This window comes from Podarcis liolepis, assembly GCF_965112155.1.
Source record: "Podarcis liolepis genome assembly, chromosome: 16".
NCBI lineage: Eukaryota > Metazoa > Chordata > Lepidosauria > Squamata > Lacertidae > Podarcis > Podarcis liolepis.
This window is the reverse complement of record NC_139567.1, coordinates 19,017,920-19,043,742: the sequence shown is the minus strand read 5'-3', so window position 1 is coordinate 19,043,742 and position 25,823 is coordinate 19,017,920. Positions and strand designations below refer to the sequence as shown.

Below are 25,823 nucleotides of genomic sequence, written 5' to 3'. Positions count from 1 at the left end.
GTCTTAATTCCATTTTGAAGCCAACCAATAGAGCAGGCATCACTGCTGCTTGTAGCAGCATGATCTGTAAATTAACCCTGTGCTCTATGAACAACTATATCTTTTGGCCAGTCTTGACTCTTATTATATACTCTGCCTCACTGAATTGTCAGAGACAGAGAAATATTGTTGGAGCACACCTTAAAACTTCCATCTAACTGGCAGAAGAGTTAAGCTCAAGAATCAGGTTGCCACAGAGCATGCATGTTCCACTGTGGCTCCTATTTTACAGTTCCACATCATTTGTGCACCATATGCTTTGCGGGATGTGGGCAGGATTCAGAGTGAACAAGCGAGAGCTAACTGCAAGTTAATGCTCTGGATTTTGCCGCTCCTCAGAGTGAGGATGGACCTGTATGTCTGTCATACTGAGTTTTCCCATTTTCCAGTTCCTTCTTTGGAGGGGCAAGTGGAGGAAGCTGAGCTGTTTTCAGACTTGTAATAAAAATTAAACCGAGATTGAATGTAACATGATATGGAACAAAATGGGCTTTATATATATATATGGTTGCCCCAGATATAAGCCCTTTTCCGCTCCCGGTTTCACTCAAGCCTTTACGTAGCCAGCTTGCTCATGTTTGGATGGGCTTCCTTGTATCCCTTTCCCAATTTTCTCCAACCAATGTTCTTCGCGTGTGCCTCGGAATCAGCAACAAACCCAGACCTCCTTTCCTATGCCTGTTCAGCTCAGTGCTCCTTCTGCTACATCCAGGGCCTTGCAGCAAAGACCAGAGGTTACAGCAACTCTCCCACTCCACTAGTTCCTCCCTCTCTACCTTGGAAGCTAGTTGTGCTCCTTGTCCCCACAAACTATCCAGTGCACAGATAAATGAACACGATTCCCCTCTTGTGCTTCTGTAGCTGCCCAGTTTTTACTCTTCTCTGATAATCTTAACCTGCCTACCTGGAAAATGTGACCCTAATGCAAGGAACGCTCGCTTGTTTTAAATTTCCAGTGCCTTGTTCTATCGCCTCCTTTATTTTCATCTCTGTTACATCTTTTCTTTTTTTGGGGTCTGTGTCTGTCTTTTCTTTTCATCTGTGTTCCAACCATGGGGAAACCGCAGGCACTCCACCGCCACGTAAGTGCTTCTGAATTCCTTCTCCTGGAGTGCTCTTACCCTAACATTGGATGTAGAACTAGCCCTTTTTAACTTAGCATTTCTCTCTTCTTTTCTTTTCTAGTTTTTTTAACCTTCCTTCTTGTGCTTAGAAACAAAGTAGCTGATAAAACTCTTGCATCTCCTAATAACACTGATGCTAGAGTAGCTGTTGTATTTTTCCAGTTAACACTGCTGTTTGTAGAAGTTGGTCAAGGGGTTGACACCTCCTTCTTTCCCATCTCCAAAGCATGCAGTGTTGTTCGTATCTGCATGTGTGCCTATTTCACTTGCGATGTTGTTGTTTCACACACACACACCTGGGGTAGGCAATGTTGAAGTTTCCAGGCTGCCTCCAATGGTTTGCTTGCTTTGATACCAGGTGACAAACTCACTTGTAGGAGGTCGATATTCCCAAAGAAAAAGCTTTTAAAAAATTATTAGCATACAGGTGAAACTCGGAAAATTAGAATATTGTAGAAAAGTTCATTTATTTCAGTAATTCAACTTAAAAGGTGAAACTAATATATGAGATAGACTCATGACACGCAAAGCGAGATATGTCAAGCCTTTATTTGTTATAATTGTGATGATTATGGCGTACAGCTGATGAAAACCCCAAATTAACAATCTCAGAAAATTAGAATATTAAATGAAATCAGCAAAACAAGGACTGCAAATAGACCAATATTGGACCTCTGAGAAGTAGAAGCATGTATCTGTACTCAGTACTTGGTTTGGGCTCCTTTTGCATCAATTACTGCCTCAGTGTGGCGCGACATGGATGCTATCAGTCTGTGGCACTGCTAAGGTGTTATGGAAGACCAGGATGCTTCAATAGCAGCCTTCAGCTCTTCTGCATTGCTCGGTCTCATGTCTCTCATCTTTCTCTTGGCAATCAAGCACAGTAATCCCATGGGCACTGAACCAGGTTTTGGTACTTTTGGCAGTGTGGGCAGGTGCCAAAGTCCTACTGGAAAACGAAGGCAGCATCCCCATAAAGCTCGTCTGCAGAAGGAAGCATGAAGTGCTCCAAAATCTCCTGGTAGATGGCTACGTTGACCCTGAACATAATGAAGCACAAATAAAGGCTTGACATATCTCGCTTTGCATGTCATGAGTCTATCTCATATATTAGTTTCACCTTTTAAGTTGATTTACTGAAATAAATGAACTTTTCCACGATGTTCTAATTTTCCGAGTTTCACCTGTACGCAGTACAGTTAGGGAGTGAGGGATCTTGCACTTTACCAGCCTCTGTTTTATAATTAAAGGGGCTTTAGAGTCCAGAAGAAGGAGAATGAACAGCAGAAGTAGCTCATGGGTAAACAGGGAAGGTTAGCTGAGCCAGACTCTCCTTAATTGTTCCTTTCATGTTAGTTTAGATTTGTGGATAAATGTTGGAAATGAAAATTGGAAAAGAACAAACAGCCCTGGCTTGGACTCTGATGAGTCTAAAATATCTAGAGGGCACCAAGTTGCACCAAGCTGCCCTAAAATGAAATTGTACTGTTGCTGTCACTCCACTGTTAGGTTTAGTCCCAAAAGAATTCACCCTCCCCCCCTTCAAAATCCGAAGAAACATGGACACCCATACATTGGGGTCAGTTCCCTTTCCCAAACGGACCAGCCAGATGCTTGCAAATCGGGCAACATCCTTTTCCCATTGTGTGTTCAGTACATTGCCCTTATATATATGGAAGTTCCATTTAGCTTTCATGGATAATAGCCACATATTGTACCTCTGGTGGTGGCCAATCTTACGTGGCTGGTTTATGGACATCCAATTCATGTGGGGTTCAAGCTGTATCCCTCCCAAAGGGTGATCAGATAAATAACTGAGGGTTAAAGGGGGGAGTGTTAAAGGCACTTTGCTCTCAGGCTGGTGGTGAGCAATAAAGTTGCTGTCCAATGCAGCCATGTCTGAAAATAATGGATCGATAGCAACTCCCTTGCAGCTGACTGAGCATTGCAAAGAAGTTACAGCCAATAATTGGAAGTCAGCATTAGCACAAGAGCTGGGACTGGAGGGCAGTATTTCATGAAGGCTCTGGGGCATTTGTGCAAGTTGTGATGTCAAGGGATGCAGTTGTGAGAAAACGAGAGTGTTTTTGTAGCTGGCTCACAGAATCACAAGGCTGCAGTTGCAACAATTTTGGCTTCAATATTAATTATATACACATACACATACACACACACACACACACACCCCTACCTGGGCTTAAAAGGGGAAAGGGGGGAGGCTTGCTGTCAAAACAATTCCAGATGGAAACTGTGAAGCAGTCTGCTTCATTACAGAGCGGCTGATTGCAGTTGAGAAAGAGCATAAGGAATGGTGGAGAGATGATGGCATGGATATTTCTTTACTAAATTGTGATTGAGCTGATAACCTTTTGAATTTAATTGCAGGAATGTTGTTTCTTAAATGTTGCTGAGGATTTTATTAAGATAGAGTGAGGGAAAAAATACGTTCCGTCACTGCAAGGTCCCCAGATAGCAACACACTACATCAGCGTGAATGATGAACTGTTCTACTCCATGACTGGCGAACCCTTTTGTCTGCTTGGGCCATACCCATAGAAGTTGTGTCTCACAGGCCAGATTTGACAGGAGGAGGGGCTGCTCCACCTGCCAAAATCACTTGCACTTTGCAAGTCTCCACACACTTTTAAGCCTCTGAGATTGGGGACTTAAAGGGAGAGGGAGGAGTTTGCTAAAGGCTTTGTGAGTTTCCTCCTTCCCTCTTTAAGTCCCCTATCTTGGAGGCTTAAATGGGGAGTGGGGAGAATGCTCACAAAGTCTTTTACACCTCTGTCTGCGCTTCCCTCTTAAGCCTTCAGGATTGGAGACTTAAAGGGGGAGGAGTACACTTGCAAAAGGCTTTAAGACAGACCTTTATTCCCATTTGAGCATCCAGAGGCTCAAACAGGGGTGCAGGAGCTATCTTACATCCCTTGCAAAAGCCTTTTTGAAGCAGCACACATGCAGAAGCTGCTTCAAAGGGTGCTTCTGCACAGGGCTTTAATCTCTGTTTAGCTGATGAATGGCGATTAAATCATTCTGCCTGGGAACTAGATCACACAACCAATTAAACCCTGTCCTACTACACATCAGCTGACGTAATCAGTAACTTCAGTTGATGGGCAGGTGGGTGGGGTTTGTAGGAAAAAGCCTTGCGGGCCAAATTGGATCCCTTGGTGGGCTAATATTGGCCTGTGAACCATGCCCACTCCTTCAAAAATTAAATGGGGGGGGTGGGACATGGTAGGTTTAGGAGCATCTTGAGTTGCACTCCTTTTGCATATATTAGCACTCCTTACACGCACCCTGTGAAGTAGACTGGCATTGCCATTGCATACTACTGGCAGGCAATGAGCATTTGCCAATGACAACTTTGCTGAGTCGCAGATGAGCCTTGCATCAGGAGCCTTCCAACTCAGTCTCGTAACCACTCTGCTCACCCATTTCTCCCCTGTCGGCAAGTCCAGCTGTAACAAAAACCCACAGTTCTTGCTCTTCAGCTTGCCTGGTGCTCTTCTGTTTGTCAGAGGACAGAGCAACCCTGGGATGGGACAGACAAATCTCTGCAATGGGAATCTACACAATCAGGTAGTTCTGATATTATAGAGGTGACTGATTTCTGTGGAATGAGAGCCTCTTTTTTTACCATTCCACAGCTCTCTTCAGTTCTATAAATGTTCTCAGTAAGTGAGGCGTTAAAAAGTACTTTATGGGTTTCTTAACCTGCAGTAATGTTATGCAGTGATGGCTATAAATGAGCAGGTGTTGTGTTTGGAAGAGAGTATTGGGCAATGGCCAAAATGGACACCACCACAACACACACACACACACACACACACGTAAAAAAGAATATTGAGGGGAAAACCCTCAGGAACTCACCCACTCCGTACAAAACACAGAGACAACTGAGTATACTTTGTGGGCACAAAATACTGACCTGACTGTTAGAGTGGGGCAGCAGGGAGATGAAATGGAGTTACTGGAAGTCCAAACTGGAGCTTTCCTCTCTACACCACAGTATTTTGTTGCAGACACACCCATGCTAAATTTCTGTAGACTTGCCACAGTCTTTGCATATTTGTTTTCTGAAGGCTTCATACTACAGCCAAATTTGGGTTGTCCTAAGGAGTTTCCTCCAACAACTGGAATGGAGCTGATGTGACTCCTGCTTTTCCAAAGGGGCAGACGAGGGATTCCCACCTCTGAAGAGTGCAAAACTATTGGAGTATTCAATCAACATTTCCCCAATATTCTGCTTATTTGTTACATTTTTTTTCCTTCCATGGAGTTCAGGACCTTGTTCGCTTCTCCCCCAACTTTCCTTTCTGTTTTATCCTCACAGCTATCCTCTGAGGCAACTCTAGACATACTTCTGAACTATGCAATTAAAGAAATGTCTAGTTTGACCCTGAGATAGGTTCGTCTGAAGGAGAGGAACTGCCCCAAGATCACCCAGGGAGCTTCCGGGATCTCCTCAGCCCAATGGCTCTCCTTATTTTATAAATCCTTGGCGTAAATGTTCTTCAGCCCTTGCCTTTTTGTCATCAGGCTCTCTTTCCCCCCTTCCCCGCCTTTTTATTTTCCTTCATAATTTATCTTCACACTAGGCTTCACCTTTACATGTCCGATCTATCCTTCGTGTTTCCATAGCAACCCAGCATCCTACTGAATCTGAAAACACAGAGCCAGCCCGTGAGTAGCAGAAAGGCTTTCCTCCCTTCTTTCCTTTCTCTCGCCCACACCCCTCAGACACGTTTACGAAACAGTATGGTGTGCGATAGAGTGCACGGCCAGGAGCCATTAATATGCCCCGCCCCACTATGCAATGGGCACACTCCAGCATGAATGGGTGTGAGTAAGAAAAGACCTGGCACCCTCATCCCTGCACAGTTCCCTTCCCCCAGATTGTGTTGCAGAGTGGAGATACGCTGGTGTTTTGCCATCTGTGTGTTTAACGTTGTCGGGAATTAACACCTATTTCATCTGACTATTTAGACGGGCTTCCCCTTTAACTCCCTCTTTCTTAACATCCTGTTGATCTTGCTCCCTCATTTTAGAGGTGAAAAACTAGATTAGGCTTAATTAAAATGGAGCAGGGTAAATTTGAGAAGCCTTCAAAAAGAAATAAAATGCCCAACAAGATCTGATGCTTCTCCGAGCCCCTGAAGCCTACAGCTGTGATCTTGTGTGTGATTATCCAAAATTTCTCTCTATTTGATGACATGGAACCCTCAATTAAAAACTGCCCCAGTCTACTGGCAGGTCCCAGTGTAAGAGCATCCAATATTGACATTGGATATAGCCTGGCTATTATCTATTCTTTATTAATATAGGATAACTTCTTAACAGTTGCTTGGAAACAGCAAGTTCTTTTCTTGGATTTTGCCCTTCTCATATCCTATTAAGCCTCAAAACGCATCATGACCAATATATGAAAATGGCCACTGAAGGAGATTCAAATAAAATTCCAGTTTCTTTCTGGAAGTTGCATTCCGTGGTTTGTAAATTCGCATTCCTCAGAGGGAGTTGCGGGAAAACAGGACGTGGCATGAAATGTGGTTCATCTAAATTATTTAAACATCTACAGCAAATACATCCTTTGGACTCAAAGGGATGAAGTGGTTGCATTTGATAAAATGTACACCTGTTAAAAACCTCTGCCTTGTGACATCTTTGAGGTGAGCATGACTAACTGCATAATAATTCTGAGCTTGATTTCAGTTCCAGTTAACACACAATTTGCCGCTGGGTGTCTTTGCAGACACAGTGGGTTTGCTTGCAGTTTATCCACGTGTCCCAAAATTAGAATGTTTAACATCTGCGCAGTTTGTTTTTTTCATGGCTTGAAGAGGGGGTGGGGCATGTTGATCTCACCAGAGTTTTACGTCATGGTGCCATATTACTGTGTGGAATACCTTGTCATCTCCCACAGAACAGATTTAGTAATAGCCTACTCTTCCAGGGAACTGTGCACAGAACCCCAGTTGCCCCACTGCCTTCAAAGCAGGTGGGGCTTCATATTGTAAAGAAGCCTTGGCCTTCTATGGAGCTTTCTGCTTTGTATTTTTCCCAGAATAGCTTAAATACTTGAGTCTTGTGAATATAGGTTTGTCCTTCCCAGTGGGAAGCAGGGAAATTTCCAGTTCTGCAGCTGTAAGGAGGTGGTCTTTATATATTAGGAAAAAAGAGGTGGGAGGGAGGCCGCTTCACCAATCTTTAAGATGCATTGATTTGGGGTTTGGATCAGGACATGTGTGCCTATCCACAAATGAGCACCATCTTAAAGCTTTACTGAACTAAAATCAGTGTTGTTCAGACATCACTGAACTCCAGGTTCCAGCGTTCTTGGACCAGTGGCCATGCTGGCTGGACTGATGGGAGCTGAAGTCCAACAACTTCTGGAGGGCCATACTGTATGTCCCACAACCCTGGTTTAAGATTTGTTGATTTCATTTTCCCTCATTTTCTCATTTTTCTAGTCTTAAGTACAACTTTCCACATTGGTTGGTTGGATATAAATCCCAATGAAAATTCACCAGCATTTTAGTGCATATTTCTACCAATATACATATTTTTGCAAGCAATTTCTTCTCATATGCATTTCTGCGCATTATTTTCACCAACATATGTATTTCTATGTGCACTTTTCCCTTGCATACAAATTTTGGGATTGGTAACTGCATCCCAAAAATCAGAGAAGGGCAAATTTTGCAGGATAGCTACGTTTCTGTTTGCATATAGCTTGGGGATGTGTAAATTGGGTACAGGTATCCATTAAAATGGACATGAAACTGAATTACTCCCCCATATTATGATATATTTCATTAGGCACGCACTGGACAAACATGTATTCACAAGACTTAGTTTTCTTACTGCCCTCATTTCAAAAGGGACTTAGGACAATTTTCAACATCAGTAATTTTTTTTTAAGGCGCTAAAAAATTTACTTTTTGCCATTCCTGTCCAAACAAAATGGTGTTGGACTAAAGACAAAGACGGTCTTCTTCCAGGAATGATTTCTTTATTTGGAGTGGAGTGGAGAGGGGTAATAAGTCCTCAAACTCAAGGCTTGTCCACACGTCTGCTTGACCCGCTAATGTTTACTGCTGAATCGGAAATCAGTTTTTCTGCCCAATGACGTTCCAATTCAGTGATAAACAGCAGGTTTTCCTGTTGAAAGTGGTGGGACAAACAAAAAACTGCTTGGATTCATACCTGGAAAGCACAGGGCAAGCAGAATACCTCTCAGACCCAAGCTTTCTAGGGACAAGAGGAAGTGCGGAAGACCCCTTCATCTTTGTTCAGTCAGTGATCTTATCTCTTCACGTTTACCACTGTGTGAGCCCAAAGGTATGAAAAAGGGTATTTAGATCCACAATTAAACTTTTTTTAAAAAAGTTAATTTGGAATCTATTAGTAACTGCTTGCATGCTTGTTGAAAAAATTTCTGGGTCACCACCAACAGTGAAAGAATGGTTAACAAAAACGTGGAAGGGTAACAGCAATGTATAGACTTCTGGAATTGATTAGAGTGAAAGAAGTCAGAGAAGAAAGAAAAGAACTTTAAGATAAATTGAACCTGCTTATTGAATTTCTGTAGGATAAATTTAACTTACTTATGGAGTTACAATAGTTTTTCTATGTGGTAAAATATTAAGTGTCATATATATTTATTATATGTAGGTATCTGCAATTTATGTCATTATTGTGACTATATATATGAGATTTAACAAAGTTTGGGCTGGAAGGCAAGAATGCAGATCCCTAAAAGGAAAAGGGGGGGAAAGAAAAGGAAATGGATTCATTTATTGCTGGGGCTTTGTAATGGATGAATGAAGTGCTTGTATTTACAGTATAAAGCTTTTGACTGGACTTAACTGTCCAAGGGTCCTTTACCTTTTTACCTTATAAAGCCACTGCAGAGCTTCTGTGCTTGAGTGGCTCAGGTATAAAGAATTTAAAAATAAAACAATAGTTTAGTAAACTTCTTTTGTTAAAGGGTGTCTTATCTCAACTGTCACCCTACATGAGCTGCTGGTTGGTTGAAACTTGAGAACTATGTCAGCAAGCTCCCTACTGGCTCCCCAGATCGCCTGATCTGCCTGGGTTAACAATCTCAACATTCTTGACATTATCAAGCTCGGATTTTGGAACGTTCTTTCCATGCTGGTGTCATGAGTTGATGGTAGTTCATCACTATCATCACCATTCTGTGCCAGCTGAGTCTTCCTGTCTAGACCCAGGGGCAGCCCCAAATAGAGGGCCTTGCAGTAATCCAGTCCTGACATTACCAGTGCATGGACTACTGTGGTCAGGTTGTCCTTATCTAGGAAAAGCTGCAGTTGGCATACCAGTTGAAACTGATAAAAAGCACTCAAGGCCATCCAGACCACCTGTGCCTCAAGTTGAAGAGGGTTCCAGGAGTCCCTCCAAATGACATACCTGCTTATTCAAAGAAAGTTAAATGGTGATCAGGGCAAGCAGCTTGCTCGTCTTCCAGATCAAGGAATGATCAACTCACAAAGCCTCTGTCTTCCTAGGATTCAGGTGATGTTCATTGGCCCACATCCAGACATTGGATCACTGAAGGTAGCTTGCCCCAGAACTCCCAGTGACCATTCAAGATGGCTTGTTACAGATGTTGAGTAGCACTAATAGTGACCTGCAGGATCCCATAACATACTTGCCATGAGCCTGAAGAGGACTCTCCTAATAATCCCTGGTTGTGATCCTGCAAGTAGAAATGGAATTACTGTAGCACAGTGTCCCTGGTGCCCTTCCCACAGAGCCAGATACTATGGTCAATGATATTGAAAGCCACAGAGAAGTCTCTGTCCTGGTAAAGGTCATCCATCAGAGTGGCCTGAATCCATATAGAAATTCCCATTAGACCTTCATCTAAGATGTAATCAAAGCACATTGGATACTCATCATTCTGCCGAGTGCCATTTTCAATACTAGCCCAAGATATTTTGGCACCTCAGATTTAAAACTCGGATGTCTAAAGCCTGAGGAGTTGAAGCCCCTTGAAATATAAGGACCCCATGAGCTGCCAGCTGAAGGGGCCACCCCCTTGCAGTAGAAGCAGCCTTGACAAGTTCAAAAAGTATTTCTAGATGTGTGTGTGTGTGAGAGAGAGAGGGGGGGGGGAAAGAGTGGGGGCCTTTTCCAAGGTAATCCTTGTGGACCTTCCACAACTTGCTTGAACTTGTGTGATTTTTTTCCCCTTTAACGATTCATTGCTCTGTCCCAGCTTCTGCCAACCAAGCAGTTTGAAAGCATACCAGTGCAAGTAGATAAATAGGTACTGCTGTGGTGAGAAGGTAAACAGCGTTTCCATGTGCTCTGGCACTCGTCACAGTCCTCCATGCGCCAGAAGCGGTTTAGTCATGCTAGCCACATGACCTGGAGATCTGTCTGAGGACTAACAGCGGCTCCCTCGGCCTGAAAGCGAGATGAGCGCCACAACCCCATAGTCGCCTTTGACTGGACTTAACCATCCAGGGGCCCTTTACCTTTACCTTTTTACCTTTACCTTTTTACCTTTACTATTTCACAGAGAACGAAATGCAAAGAGGTGATGGATTATAGATAATACCAAATCTCTATGAAGGCACATGGCATCTCATCTTGAGTAGCAATGTGTAATGTCCCGTTGAGTGAGAAGATATCAAACAGCTTCTCTGTTTTCTACATTTCCATTTTCATCAAACCTGTTTAAACACAGTGCTTGTGATACAAAAGCTCCATTAAAATGGAGCACAAGAAGGATTGGTGTTTGTTTTTAAACATCTGCCTTATGAACATCACCCTTTTGAATGCCTGCAGAATGTGGCAGCCCTTTAGATATTTGAAGATGGCTATCATATCTCCTCTCATTTCTCCCTTATCCAGGCTAAACATACTAATTCCCTCATCCATTCTTCATAATTCTTTGTTTCCAGATCCCTGATCATCTTGGTTGTCCTTCTTTTGCACATGTTCCTGCTTCTCAATATCCTTCTTAAATTGTGTCCGGAACTGGACACAGTACTCCAGGTGTGGTCTGATCAAGGCAGAATAGAGCAGTACTATTATTTCCTTTGACCTGCACGCTATACTTCTGTTGATGCAGCTTAGAATAGCATTAACTTTTTTGCTGCTGCACCACGCTGTTGACTCATGTTAAGCTTGTGGTCTACTAAGACCCCTAGATCCTTTTTACATGTACTGATGGTAAGCCAGGTGTCCCCCACCTTATATTTATGCAGCTGGTTACTGCTGCCTAAGTGTCGAACCTTACATTTGTCCCAATTGAAATTCATTTTGTTAGTTTGGGCCCAGTTCTCCAATCAGTTAAGGTCATATTGAACCCCAATTCTGTCTTCTGTGGAATCAGCTACCCCTCCCAGTTTGGTGTCATCTGCAATTTGAATGAGAATCCCTCAATTTCTTCATCGAAGTTGTTTATAAAGATGTTGAATTACAACGGGCCCAGGACAGAACCCCATGGCTCCCCACACATCACAAGGAACCATTAGTGAGTACATTGGAGAGCTTCTGCTACTCAGTGTTGATTGACAATACTGACCTAGGTGGACCTATGATCTCACAGCATTAATTCAGTGTATTACTTTCTGTTGCCTGCCCCAATCCTTCAGAAAGAGGCATGCTATACATCTGAATCAAAAAGCATTAACATGATAGAGAGAGAGAGGCATGGGCGTAGCCAGGATTTTTGTTGGGGGGGGGCAGGACTTTTGTTAGGGGGATAAGAACCAACATGATAGGTCAGTAAGTTAAGCATTTCTATTTTTTTACTTGATGGGGCAGCTGCCCCCCTGCCCCCCCTTGGCTACGCCCATGGAGAGAGGGGATATAAGCCAAATTCATCACAGTGCCCAGTAACTCAGACAGCTGTTTCACTAAACAGCTGGCTTGCAAATCAGCCAGGATGTTCAGCTTGCACAACAAATGCATTCCAGATCTTTTGGTTGCCATGTGATCTGAACTGACTAATGAGCTTGCTCATGCGGTGAAATGGTTATGTGACACACACGCACACCCTTCAGGATTTTGTTCAACCCCCTCAGACTCTTCCTGTGTTAATTTGGCTGTTTCAGCTGGCCCTCGGCCAGCTTGTGCTGCAGACATGGACCTCATCTGAGCGTGTGGTGTTTCTAAGCAACCTGTATTTATCTTACTCTCCTTACCTGGCTGTATCCACGGCAGCGCTCCTCAGACAAAGACTAATTTAATTGTGTTTTCTCTCTCTCCTTACCAAGAGATGTGTAGGTGGGTTTGTTTGTTTGCTTGTTTTGCTTTTCTGTCCCTACAGGGAGGAGATTTCATCAATAGGAGACAGCAAGTTCCATTTGCAATAAATCCAAGAAGCTAACTTTTCTTTCCACAGTCTTCTTTCATGTGGGCGAGCTGTTTCTAAATAACACTACTTTTCCCTCCTTTCTGTTTTGTGTTCCTCCTTAGTGGTGTTATGGATGCCAGTTTGATTTCTATGAGAAAGGTTTCTCTTGTCTCAATATATATATTTTGTTTCTCTTCTTGACCTTAGTATTAATTAATATGCAACCCCTAGTGTTGCCTAACCAACCAGATCTCTTGCTGTAGTAACTCAGCGTTTTCTCCTGTTTAATAATAATCTTGTGTTTGCAGGTTGGTGGGTGTTTTTTTGTTTTTGTTTTTTTGTTTTACTGTCTCCCCCAGTGTTTCAGTGGAGTGGCTAATTTAATTTTGTTTAGACTTTAATTTAATCTATGAATGTTGTTGATTCTTTTTGCCCATTGTTTACATCAGTTTTTAAATTTTTTTTGTATTTTTCATGTGACCTCCTCCACTTTCCTTTCAACCAAATCATGTGCGTGCGTATCATGTGACTTTGTCATGTGGCTTGCATGGTGCTGCTGATGTCGTCCACGCTGGTGAACAGAAGGTAAAAATTAAAACAACAACAAAACACAGCTTTGTTCTGATTGGTTGACAAGTTCTGCACAGGACAATATATATACATATATATATATATTTATATATATCCAAAAATACACTTTCCGCTCAGGAACTTCTAAATTTCCATTACTCAGAAATTTTCTTCTATAACCTTTTATTATTTTTACAGCTTTGTTCAACACCTTCTCTCTGCATGCAAAACCAACTAAAGTCCATCATGCCGTCCTTTTACTGAGCTGGCAAGATAGCACAGCAGTCAGAAAGCTGGACTGAATCATTTGCTTCCATTGATGCAGAGAGCCTGTTTTGCATGTGACCTTTTTAGTGCACTGCTAAGCTTATTTCTATTTTATTAATTCAATTTATATACTGCCCTTTACTCTAAGATCCCAGAGTAGTGCACAACATTAAAAACATAATTTACACAGCAAAATAATAAAAATAGAAAACACAAAATACAGCGTAAGAATAGAATAGAATAATCATAATAGTCCACCCATTTAACAGGTCATAGATTATTTAATGGCCAAAGGCCTGAGTAAAGAGGAATGTTTTTGCCTGGTGCCTCTACTGGGAGACCAAGGAACATAGCTTTGATGTAGATAGGATTGTACTTAATGCTGCCACTTACTAAATTGCCCCTACCACATCAATCTCTCATGTGGGAGACCTTGGACACGCAGTTACACTCCCCTGAGTTACTGCATTGATTCAAAGCCTCGGGTCAGTTCCACAGAGTAGATCTAGGCATTGTGCTTCAAAACTGCAGCCCAGGGTCATTTTCACCTCCTTCCCCCATTATGCTTAAGCAGAGTGTGACATAATATGGAGAGAAGGGAGTCCTCAGACCGACATGTCTGGCAGTCCGGTCAGCTTCCCTGTGTTGAGTAAGCACCATCTCTAGTGCTGGCCACGCATCCAAGGAGTCTTGGATGTGACCATAGGATTCAGTTGTTCATAATTTTCCTCCTAAGAGCACCTTAATCAATTAGCATAAATAAGAAGACGGAGGGGGAAAACTGCTTAGAAATTCATTCCCACTGTGGAAAGAATTCAGATGTGTATGTGTATGTATTGTTTATCTGTGTGCACATACACACACACACACACACATGCATATAGGCATAACCAAGCAGCAAGCTTTTTGCCTGGCACGTAATAATCCATGCAGTAGGAATAACACCACGACGTCTGGTATCTTGTTGGCTCCACTTACTTCTCTACTAATTGAGCTTATTTTGCAAGCCAGGAAGGGACTTTCACACCAGTACTAAAGCCATATTGAAGATACACCTAGTGGTTTTCTCCATAATCTGGAAGCAAATGATTTGGCCCTTGCGACATAAGGAAATGTTTACTTTCCTTCCACTGTAAGAGCCGATGGCAGCAACAAAGGAATGGATTTCCTAGAGCGATTCTTGCAATCTCACTTTTAACACTCCATGTGCACCATTCAAGGAGAGAGGAACAACCCCTGCATTTGTGCTTCCCAGGAGATAGATCATTTGGAAAACCCACCAAAGAGTTGAGCATTTCACCTTGTTTGACTCTCATGTCTTGGATTTTTCCTCCCCTTTACTGTGGGAAGCATTTAGGCAGGGGTAAGCCAGGAAAACTAACCCCAGTAACCCATCAGATGTTGCATGCATGGAGACAAGCCACTGGCCCTTTCTCCCCCTCTCCTTCCACAGATGTTTGGGCGACATCCACATGGAACTAACATCTAGCCATCTTGATTTTGCACAACCTTTCACCCCCCCTACACACCTGTGTCATTTATTTGTGAATTAACTTTAACCCACTCCCCCTTTCTTTTTCTTTTCCCACCTCATGTATCTCTCCACTTGTGATGGGCACCAGTAACGGTTAGAAACTGTGGCAAACATTTTTGTCACAATTTTTCACCCATTTTACACAGTGGCCAAGGGAAAGAATTGGTGAAGTTGGGTGGCAAGAGGTGAGAAGGGGAAAGGATGTTCTTGTTCAGTGGAGATGGCCAAGGCTGTATGAACTATGTAGCAGGTTGGAGTAGGCTTATTTTATGGAGGAGTCCTTCCACTTTTACTTAACTGAAGTAAGGAGGCAATTGATTTTACTGCCAAAACCTCACCACCACCCTTTTTGGGGTATGTTTCGTCTGAAGAAGAGAAGGCCAAGGAAGACATGGAAATTGAAGCAGACTTATTTTCTGTTGCTCCAGAAGACATGACTAGAATCAGTGTGTGGAGATTGCAAGGAGGCAGATTTCAGCTATATGTTAGAAGGTAGTTCCTACTTGACAATGACAAACTGCCTCTGGAGGTTTGCTGGAGATAGTCAGTTAAGCACAGGCTGGATGACCGCTTCTCAGGAGCACTTTTAAGTTGCATCCTGTCTTGCAGATCCTGCCCTGAGCTTTGAGGTTGGACTCACCAAGGTTCAAAGTCCCAAATTTAATGATTCTGATTATCCGTTTTTACCACTCTCCCTCCAAAGATCTTGGGTTGGAGTCCATTCTCCCCCTTTTTTATTCTCGTAACAACCCTGTGAATTAGATTGGACTTAGAAATAGTGACTGGCCCAAAGAGGACACTGGAACCCAGATCTCCCCGATTTAAGTCCAACACTCTAATCACTACACCACTTAAAGTCCTTACTCTAAAAATGGTTTGTCTTTTCCTGCAGTCTTTTAGGATTTGTTTTGAAGTCTACAGCCAGTATCCACCTCTGCCAGTTTTGATAAGGCAGCCATGTAGGCAGAGGGAATCTGGATCACCTGCGCCACATTTTATGCAGCTGCTGCTGTATTCATTGAGGTCACAGCTACAAATGTATTTGTTGAGGTCACAGCTACAAATGGTCTCCTATCCAGTTTCAGATAAAAGCAAATGATTAATCGCCTGTCCTAATGTACCTAGCTGACTGCATGCCATTGCACAGAAGGAAGCCTTTTGACTTCAACCCTGAATATTCACTTAATTTTATTATCCTAAAGCATAAGAGACCCACAGCAATTTGTTTATTTATAAGATTGTCTATATACCACTTTTTGGTTCCCAGAAGAGGGTCCCCAAAGCAATTTACAATAAAAAACTGAAATATAATACTACCAGTTTTAAAAATATTAAATCCAAGAGCAGTATAGAACAACCACAGTTTGATTCGTAGGGGGGATAAAAGCTTCAAACCTAAAAGCTAGGTGGGAAAAATAACTTTAAAAATCTTGACAACTCACCTAAAGTTGGAGGAAGAGGCCAACCACATCTCTTTGGGGTAGAGTGCCCCAGCCTGTCTGGAATTATGAACAGAAGTACCTCACACCTCAAGAGTCTACTGCAGGATCCATTTGTGTTCCTAGAAGTTAACAGCCAACAGAATAAACTCTGAAGGCACTGTGTAAATGGGCTTCCCTTTGCTCTCCCAGCTGTCATCTTGGCTTCCCAGCTCCTTTCTCTTTTCAGTTTCATGCGCATGTTCTGAGCATGATCTTTTGTATGAACTTTTTAATAACCAGACTTCTTTTTCTCTTCAGCTAGTGGCACTTGAGAGTTATGCTAAGATTATCGGTTGGTTCGGACAGAATATTCTTACTAAGGCTCAGCCAAACTTTTGAACTATTTAAAGCTTGACCTAAATTGGGGGGGGGGGGCCTTTTTGGCCAAGCCCCTGTACTAATGTACTAAACATGTGAACTGTTATTTGTTTTTGCTGAAGCATCATAGTACTAATCTACATGAGTGTTTATGCCTGGATAATTATCTTTTTTTCCCTTTTTACAGCTTGGTGATGTGATTAAGCCAAAAATTCTGGCCAAATTGTGTGCTTTGGGTTAAAAACACCAAACACAATATGGATGTGCCATATTGATGCCTAAACATTTCCTGCCATGAATCCACCCTCACTCACATTTATTCCTACTCTGAAATGAGTGCAGCTCAGTTTTTTACACTATTCGCTTATAAGTGCTAGCTATATTGAGAGCATGTTCCAGCTGGGGACCGTAAGGTCCCTCCAGGGTAACAAATGGGCATGCATATATGACTAACAAAAAACATTTTCTCATTCATAATGTAAAATGGAATTATCCAAACTCATTTCATGCATTTATGCAGAAGTAAGTTCCACTGAGCTCTAGGACATGGATTGGGAACCTGTCCACACACACCCAATGCTGTTGGACTTCCATTCTCATCAGCCCTAGCCAACATGCCCAGTAGTAAGGGATGATGGGAGTTGCAGTCCTACAACATCTGAACTATAACTTCTGGGAGGCTGCAGCCAAAGGGTAGCAGGTGTGACTGAAGAATGTGAGATGTCCAAGCCAGCAAGCACTACCCACTACTCCCCAACAGAACCACCTATAGCCTGAGAGAACTGTTGAGTCAGGGGCCACTAGAGACCTCTGTGTCTTAAGACAGAGGCAAGGAAGGCCATGAAGCCAAGGGTGCCCTCAGTCAGCGTGAGAGAGGATCTCTGCTGCTCTATATTGATGCCATTTCTTCATTTTAGTATTTTAAAATTGTGAACCACTTTGGGTTCCTTGGCAGAAAGGCAGTATTTAAGGCAGTAAATAAAAAAATAAGCCAGAATGAGCCACAGGTTCCCCATCCCTACTGTAGATGGTAGCTGTGTCTGCATCCCTTGTTCAGAGCATGGGTACTGTGCCGGTGTTTGGGGTGCAACTAGCTGGTGAAACCCTGCTCACATATTTACTGAACGCCTGAGTGCTCTTGTTTGAAGAAGATGGTTAATACACACCTGTTCCAGATTTGAATGGGTCTACTCCAAGCATAGCCAAGCCTGGGTTAAGCTTCGTGTTTCTAACCCCAAATGCACAATTTTAGGCTTTTAACAGCCCACTGTGGTTTGTGAAACACAATTCCATAGAGAATAGGAGAGACCTACATTGTGTTTATTTTGCATTATGATGATTCTGAGTTCGAGTGATGCTAATTTCAGTTCATTACAGTTTCTTTAAAACTCCTTTGGAGGCACTAGGTCTGCCTGGGGGAAGGGCCCATATGCTTTGCATGCAGAGAAGGGTCTGTCCCAGGTTCTGTCCCTGGAATGGATGGACTAATGTTCTAACTCATTCTAAGGCAGCTTCATCTGCTACTAAGCTTTGAGCAGTTTTCTAGAAGGAAGGGGCTTACGATATGTTGTACAGAGCCCTTGTGGAATTAAAACAGCAGCAAAGAAGATAATTTCATAGCCAAAATCACTGAGAGTGTATCCAGGCTTTTGAGAACTCTCCCGTAGAATTTCTCAGAAAATCCTTTTTGCAATAAATAGTCTACAGGGAAATGACACCACAAGGTAGATTACATTCTGGCAAATGTGCTATGTGGGGACATAAAGGAGAAACTGGGTTGAGGGAGAAGGAGCAGACATGCTTGAGCTCTTCTTTTGTAGTAGAAACCTCACAAAGATGTGTTGCTGCTGCTGGTGGTGTTGGTGATATAGAGCAAAGATCTCTGAATCCCAGAACTCATGAGCATCGCTTGGAGACGACAGAAGCACATGACAAGTAATGCAAGTTTGGCCTCACTTCCAAGTGGTGAGCAAGCAATGCTACTACTGAGCTTGCATCAGTGCCCAGATGGTTTCACATCAGCTGCCACAGGTCAGCTGTGTACAAAACCAGTTTGGCACTAGCCTGTGCCACATTCATAATATGGGCAAGTATTTACCCAGTTCCGCAACAGGAAATCCCTCCTCGTTTATGGCCTTTAGGGGACAGGAGAGTCATAATCTGCAATGGCTGTGGGGGAAAGGTAATTATTTCACTATCATCTCAATGCTTTTACGACACCCGGGAGAGGTAAACTGGTACACTGCCTCCCCCCTAGCCTGTCAGAACTCATTTGTCCCCATTTAATTTGCACTGCAATGTAACTTCGTCTTCAAGCACTGTAACTGCTGAATTGCTTTGTGCTGTAATGGGATTTGCAAAACCTACAGCCTTCATCATCAGCAGCAGCAGTCAGAATAGTGTCTGGCCTAATTGACTATGGGGTTGGTGGCCAGCAAGGTAGGCAACACACTTTGTTCCTTTCAGTTAGAAAATATTTTTTTGAGGCAGAAATCTAAGGACACTTCAAGGGCCAGAAAACCCCACGACAGATTTCAGAAAACACCTGCTCCACTTGATGATAGCTAGAATATTAGGCATACACTGTGTATTAGGAAACCTCCATGAAGTACAATTAGCACTCACAACTTGAGCAAGCTAGGCGTGTCTTCAGGCCACTACTAGAAACAGGATGAAATCTAGGTGAAATCTTTCGATGAAGTCTACCATAGCTCTTCTTAATGTTCCTATGCAACAAGAGGTTTCTAGATGATGCACTAATGTATTGTGAGCTCTATTTTAATTTTATGGATGTATTTTTGTACCACCCACCCACATGAAATATCAATGCCTCATGGCCATGGATTCTGCCCTCTTCCACACATTTAATGTAATTTGTGAAAGAGCCTTGAGTGGTCTCTTTGTGTCAGTAGATCCTGCAGGGCAAAAAAACAAGCTGGCAGATATGGCTCCGCCCACATGTAAAGTCCTTAAGCTAGTGGCTACCAGTGCATCCTGGGGCAGTGAGTTCAAGAAGTGTGCTGGATATTTTGGCAAGCTGTTTGTAGGTGTGGCCTCTGTAAAAAAGCCAAAGGGGACCTCGAAGCCTTCCTGCACAGCCTCCTTTGAAATGAAGGGCTCTCCAGTTAGATTATTCCCAAAGATTGGCATGGCATCATCTGTGCCGAGAAAGCCCAACCTATGAGTTTGGACGTGACCCAGTACAGATTACACTTGGGGCCATGAATACTAAGAGGAACTAGGGGGAATGCATCACATAGTAATTTTTTTTTGTTCATTTATTTTGACAGCAGTAATTTATTTCCCATTATTCCTGATAAGGCACCCTAATGGAATTGGAAATATATACAAGGCACACTTCACTAAAAGCACCAGAGCTTTAATCATACAAGACCTCACTGCTGCTTCTGCTCGCCAATCATTATTGGAATGAGGAGTGGGGAGAGCAGGGTGTTTTGGTTTTTTACCTTTCTTTTTTTTGAAGAATGCACACATGCACCCTGAGGGATGAATTAGGACACTTCCTAATCAAACCATTTTTGCTAGGTTATGCTCCAGAATGCATTAATGCTGGAGGAAATTCTCTCTCTCTCTCTCTCTCTGAACACTTCAGCTGTCTCTACAGAGTTAGGACTGATTTGGTGTTTGGCTAGTGAGAAATTAAACACGGCAAAAGTTATTTAAAATACTACTACTACTACTACTAATAATAATAATAATAATAATGGTGCAGTTATAACCAGCAAAAGTGTTCCACCTCTCTGCTATAGATAGTCCTAAGACATTTTGCATTTATTAAAAAGGAAAGAAAAAGTCTCCACACTTGCCCTAAACAAACAGCATCAGGGCTGCTGTGAAACTGATTTGTCAAATTTCTTTGTCAGGTGAAAGCCCATTAATTGACCCGCTGGATCAGACCAAACTTCAGTCTTCTCCAGAACTCACCAGTCAGATCTTGGTTCTAGTATCTACCCCTAAATATGTTGCTAGGCCCTCACCTTGTGAATTTTTCTTAATCCTTTTTAAAGATCCTGCACTATTGGCCACCACAGCATTCTGTCTCAGTGAGTTTCATAGGTAGATTATAGTTTTATAGATTAAGTTCCTCCACATACTGACTGCTTCGTTGGCTGAGTGCTAGTATGCTGTTAGGGTGGGGGCGGGTAGAGAGAAACATTTATTGGGCCACTTTCCCTTTCTTTATTTCTTTTGGTTCTGCAGTGTAGTAGAAATGAAGTACTTCTTACTGTCGATGGTTCCCCAGAATTTCCTGAGTGTCCTTGTTTACTTTTTCCGCCATCAGCAAACCTGCATCTGAAGATGAAGCAGTCTCTCTATCCAAGGAGCCTTATTCTTTCTGCGTTGCACTTGAGCAAAAACTCAGCAACAGCTTTGTTACATCAGTTGAGCCCCTTCTTGCTCAGCCAGTAGAATTTTCTTCAGATTGCGGACAAGGGAAGTTCTGTTTCCACATTCTGAATAGAATCAAAATGCTTCTTTTCCCTGAAAATACCACTGAGAGTAGAAAAGGAAGTTCTGGGAAGTCTTGGTCTTCAGAGGTATTCTGCCTTTGAATATGGAGGCTGTATTCATCATCATCAAACCTTTTATTGGCATCACATACAAACATCCATAGCAAATCAATACAGAATTCCCGCCTTCCCAGTGAATACTATGCCAAACTGGTCTCAATAGGATTATCCTTCATGAATTTGTCTTAAGCTTTCAAAGAAGGACTATACAAATTAGCGGAGGATGTATCTGTTCTCAGCGGTTGGACCTTATTGTGGCATTGACTTAAATACGAGACTCTTGGAACTAAGAGTAGGGTGATGGCCATTGGGGTCATATGCTTGGCAAGATGTCCTGCAGTTGACCAAAGGCAAAAGACATGATCCACCTGAAAGGTTTTTATGTGCAAGCCATGTCAAAAGTAACTTCAAACCGGCCTGGATTTACACCCTAGTACTGTACCAGTTTGTTAACTAGTCTCTGGACCCTAATCTATAAAGAGTCTCTAGGTGAATTCTGAGATCCCAAGAAAGGTTATTGAGGGCAAAGCCTTTGAACCTGTTAAGCAGGTAAAGGATTAATTGTTCATCACCTCCTGGGAAACAGATCAATAACCACTACCCAAAGAAAGCAGCCTATTCACTCACCCTTCTGTTACTGTCATTTGCTCCCTCAGTGGCTGTCAAAGGACCAAAATCCATGTCAGAGCAAGTTGCCTTCCAAAGAAGCAGGAGCACAAATCAGTTCCCACAGAAAAGATGGATTGCGGGAGCCTCTTAGTCAATTATGGATTTCACCTTCCTCCCCCTCCTCCCCCGTGGCACAGTCAGCATGACAGGTGGCAAGAATGGCACTAAGGGGAAATGAGGGAGAAAGGGCACTGGAAGTAACCAGGGGAGGGGGGAGGGTGCCTGTCATTTGCTCAGGCCGTTTGCCTCTTAATGGAAGCATGATTGATTTGTTGCTGCTGTAGCGCCCGTGCTCCCCAGAACATGGATATTTAAGTTAGGAAGGAAGGAAGGGCAAGGACATTTTAAAGGCAAAAGATGATATAAGGCAATACATGCTTTGTTATTGGCTTCCTTCTGTGCAAAACCTGCAAGTATTGGCATCACATTTGTTTAGTACCGGGAGAGAAATGATCACCTTCCACTTTGCACCTTTAGGTACATGGTACTTTGAGGGCCCAAGCCATCTGCTTATTTGTTTTCAGAGGCAGTGAATGTTAGGGATGTGCTGAGCCCTCAGGAAATTCCCAGGCTTTAATCAAAACCCTGTTGCCTTGACAATCTTCTGACATCCAAATCCCCTAATACACCTTAAGCTGGGGAAGGCATTTAGCAGCAACTCTAGAATAGAGAGGTCCATAGTCTCCTTCATTCTTTGACTTGGCCACACCCATGATGTAAGGGAAACGTTTTTGTATCATGGAGACCTTTCTCTTAATCGAAATGACCCTCCATAACTATAACCAGATTGAAGCTACCTTTTGATAATTTACTGTGTTTTGCCTTCTTATATTAACCTGAGAACAACCCTGCAGAATCAGGCCAAAGGTCCATGTAGCCTAGCATCTTGTTGCCTACGGTGTCAGTCCAACTGCCCTAGTGGGAAATTGCAAGCCGGAAGGTGACAGCAATAGCTTTTTGTCTGCCCTGAGTCTGTTGCTCATTGGCTTCATTGAAAGATTCTGAATTCTAGTGTGATGTGAGAGGGAGAAAACAGCAGCAGCAGCAGCAACAGAGGGCAGGATGGAACCCTTGGCCCTTTTTTCTTACATTCTTTAAATATTTGGAGATGTCAGAATCTCATTGCCTGTGTACTCACTTTTGTAGCCTTCATATAAGCAAACTTATGGAATGTATCCTTTCCCCCACATGTTATGATCAAGTCTAGTTTTATTATTTGTTGGTTGTGTAGATGAGCCCATATTGTAAAGCCAAAAGAAGACAACAGGCTGAAGGCGTGTGTGTGTGTGTGTGTGTGTGTGTGTGTGTGTGTGTGTGTGTGTTTGTAAAGGCTCATCCACAGTTCCATGGCTTCTAGGCATGGATCCAAGAGGTGTTTTTTTCTTTTGTTCCATCACTTTCCCTGGGAAAGCAGACTGTTCACAGCTGAATTGGAGCAAACATCAATCAGCTTTTCTATGGATTGGTGTTTGCTCTGATTTAGCAGTAAATAGTAAGTTTTCCTGGGGAAAGTCTCAGGTCAAAAACCCCCAGCCCTCTTGAACCTGTGCCTAGAAGTCGCAGACCAAAGGGAAGAAATTGTGGGATGAAAGGGGTTCAGGTAGGTAGCGTGTTGGTCTGACTCAGTAGAAAAAAAATTAAAAAATTGTCCAGTAGCACCTTGGAGACCAACTAAGTTTGTTCTGGGTATAAGCTTTGGTGTGCGTGCACACTTCTTCAGATGAGAGGGAGAGAGACCACGACTGTTAAGAACATGGCAGATAACAAGTCCTGGTTGGGTCAGGTAGCTCTGTTCCTTTTTGTTAGTTCTAATGAGTAAGCAGCTGTGGGCAAGAAGCAATCTAGGAGAGTCAGTCAAGGAGAGAGAATTTGCAGTAGGAATGGGGAGACTTTGGTTCATTCACATTTAAAAGCAAACCTACCTAATATGACCTTCCCAAAACAACATGAAAAGCAATGCACGGGCATCCTTCAAAATTTTCACATCTTCAGATTTTGCAATGCACTTCTTCGGCCAAGTAATGTGTACAGAATGTATATACTAGGGTAAAGGGTTCATAGTAATGCATATATTAGTGAAAATAGCATTTATAATTCATTATATTAGGGGGAACTGTTGTAAAATGTATATTCAGCAAAATTGCATACAGAAATGTGTATATTAGAAATTTGCACTAAAATGCTGATGAACTTTCATGAGGCCTTTGTTGTTGTTTTTTAAAAAGTTACAAACTGATGTGGCGAACTGAACGGAAGACTAGAAAAATGAGAAACAGCGAAACTGAAATTAACAGATAGGACCTCCTATTTTGCAGAGTACAATGTGATCCTAGCAAAGGATGGCCACAATCTGGGGTACAAGATAGGATTTTCATACATCACTTCATGTGCTTATAGAAGCTGGGAAAGTGATTCATAAATTGTGTAAATAAATAAACAGCACTAAAAGACAAGGCTGTTTAAATGATGAGGTAGCTAAGCTGAAAAAAAATCCAGGATGGTTAAGTAGGCCAATTGGAGTGCTAAAAGATCTGCCCATCATGGTGACTAGGTAAGAAGGACAGTTCTGCAGCTACCTAACTGCTTGCGACTGCCTTCCAAAAGAGTCAAAGAATCTGGGATAAGTTCCCCATAGGTTCTAAATCTATATGGAATCCTCGATGAAAGCATTTAAGCATGTTAGTACTTAGACGTTTGGCATTCTGCACTCTGAATCTGCAAGTCCTCCCAGAAGGAACACAACAAATGTGTGCTGTACAGCTGCAACCATTTTGAATTTCATGCTTGTGGGATTTCATTTATGCTTTCGGTAGTTAGTTGAGCCAATCATTTATCCTTGACAGGATGTTAAATGTGAAATGTACCATTTTTTTGCAGGTGAGCCCAGCGCACCCAAGCTGGAAGGCCAGATGGGAGAAGATGGAAACTCCTTTAAAGTGAATCTCATCAAGCAAGATGATGGAGGCTCCCCCATTCGGCACTATCTCATCAAATACAGAGTTGTAAGTAAGACACTGGCATCTGGGCAAGCCCTGCGTAGTGTTTTATGAATTGTTTCCTGGGCTGTCAAGTGATTAAAAACATTTTTCATTTACTATGACTTCAGTCAATCTAAATTTATGTAAGTTTGCATATCATTCTGAAGCATCCTTTTGCTTTTAGGTGACACAGACATGTGTCTTAGCAGGCACTTGCTACCTGCAGTCTTTAGAAATACTTGTGTTAAAAACAGCATTGTTTCAGAACAAAAATCTTGCTTCTAAGCTAATCCAGGACACATCTTTATTCAATTAAAAGTTATTTCCTTGGTTCTTCTGACCCAAGGCCTAGCCAACATGGTGCCTTCCAGATGTTGTGGACTACAAATCCCATCAGCCCCAGCAAATGTGGCCAATCTTCTGGGATGATGGGAGTTGTAGCTCTCTCCATTTCGGGGGCCCAGGCACCAATTTGGCTACCTCTAACAGCTTGGGACCATGTTATTTGAAGGGTTACTTTACCCCATATGTGCCTAATCGGCTGCTTTGATCTGGGGAACTACTTGCACTTCTACGAGGACCATATAATGTCCATTTGGATTCTTTGGAGAGTTGACCTTTCAGTGTAGCAGCACCTTTGCTTTGGAATTCCCTGCCTATTAACTTTAGGCAGGCATCCTCACTATACCATTGCACATGACTGCTAAAAACTGTTTCATTTCAGCATGCCTGCCAGGCATATAATTCAGTTACATGCACCTGTTTTTAACATTTTGCTAATGGTATCTGTATGTTATTCATCATTTTATGTTATTTTATATTTTAGAGGGTTTTTTATTAGGTGTTTTATAAAAGGAAGTAGCCAAAACTTTCTGTTGCTGTTATGGCATCACAGGAGTGACAGTAATCACACAGCTCAAAGCTGGGGTTAGCACTTTATTAGCAGAAACACGATCTCTGAAGACTTGGT

General features: G+C 42.5%; 1 protein-coding gene and 1 long non-coding RNA gene across 15 annotated transcripts in view; one reads left to right on the top strand and one right to left on the bottom strand.

Annotated features, from left to right (window-relative positions):
* Nucleotides 1-25,823, bottom strand: part of LOC310696120 — a 493,645-nt gene that overhangs the window by 208,336 nt on the left and 259,486 nt on the right. The gene's annotated exons all lie outside the window — the stretch shown is intronic.
* Nucleotides 1-25,823, top strand: part of NCAM1 (neural cell adhesion molecule 1) — a 226,853-nt gene that overhangs the window by 162,083 nt on the left and 38,947 nt on the right. For 10 of the 14 annotated variants that reach the window (XM_083480934.1, XM_083480933.1, XM_083480935.1 and 7 more), the window contains one exon: nt 24,753-24,877. In XM_083480934.1, coding sequence (XP_083337060.1) covers nt 24,753-24,877 — 125 coding nt within the window. Of the gene's footprint in view, nt 1-1,106; nt 1,122-5,810; nt 5,853-24,752; nt 24,878-25,823 lie in introns of all 14 variants that reach the window. The other 4 variants (XM_083480927.1, XM_083480940.1, XM_083480930.1 and 1 more) reach the window with 2 other exon arrangements.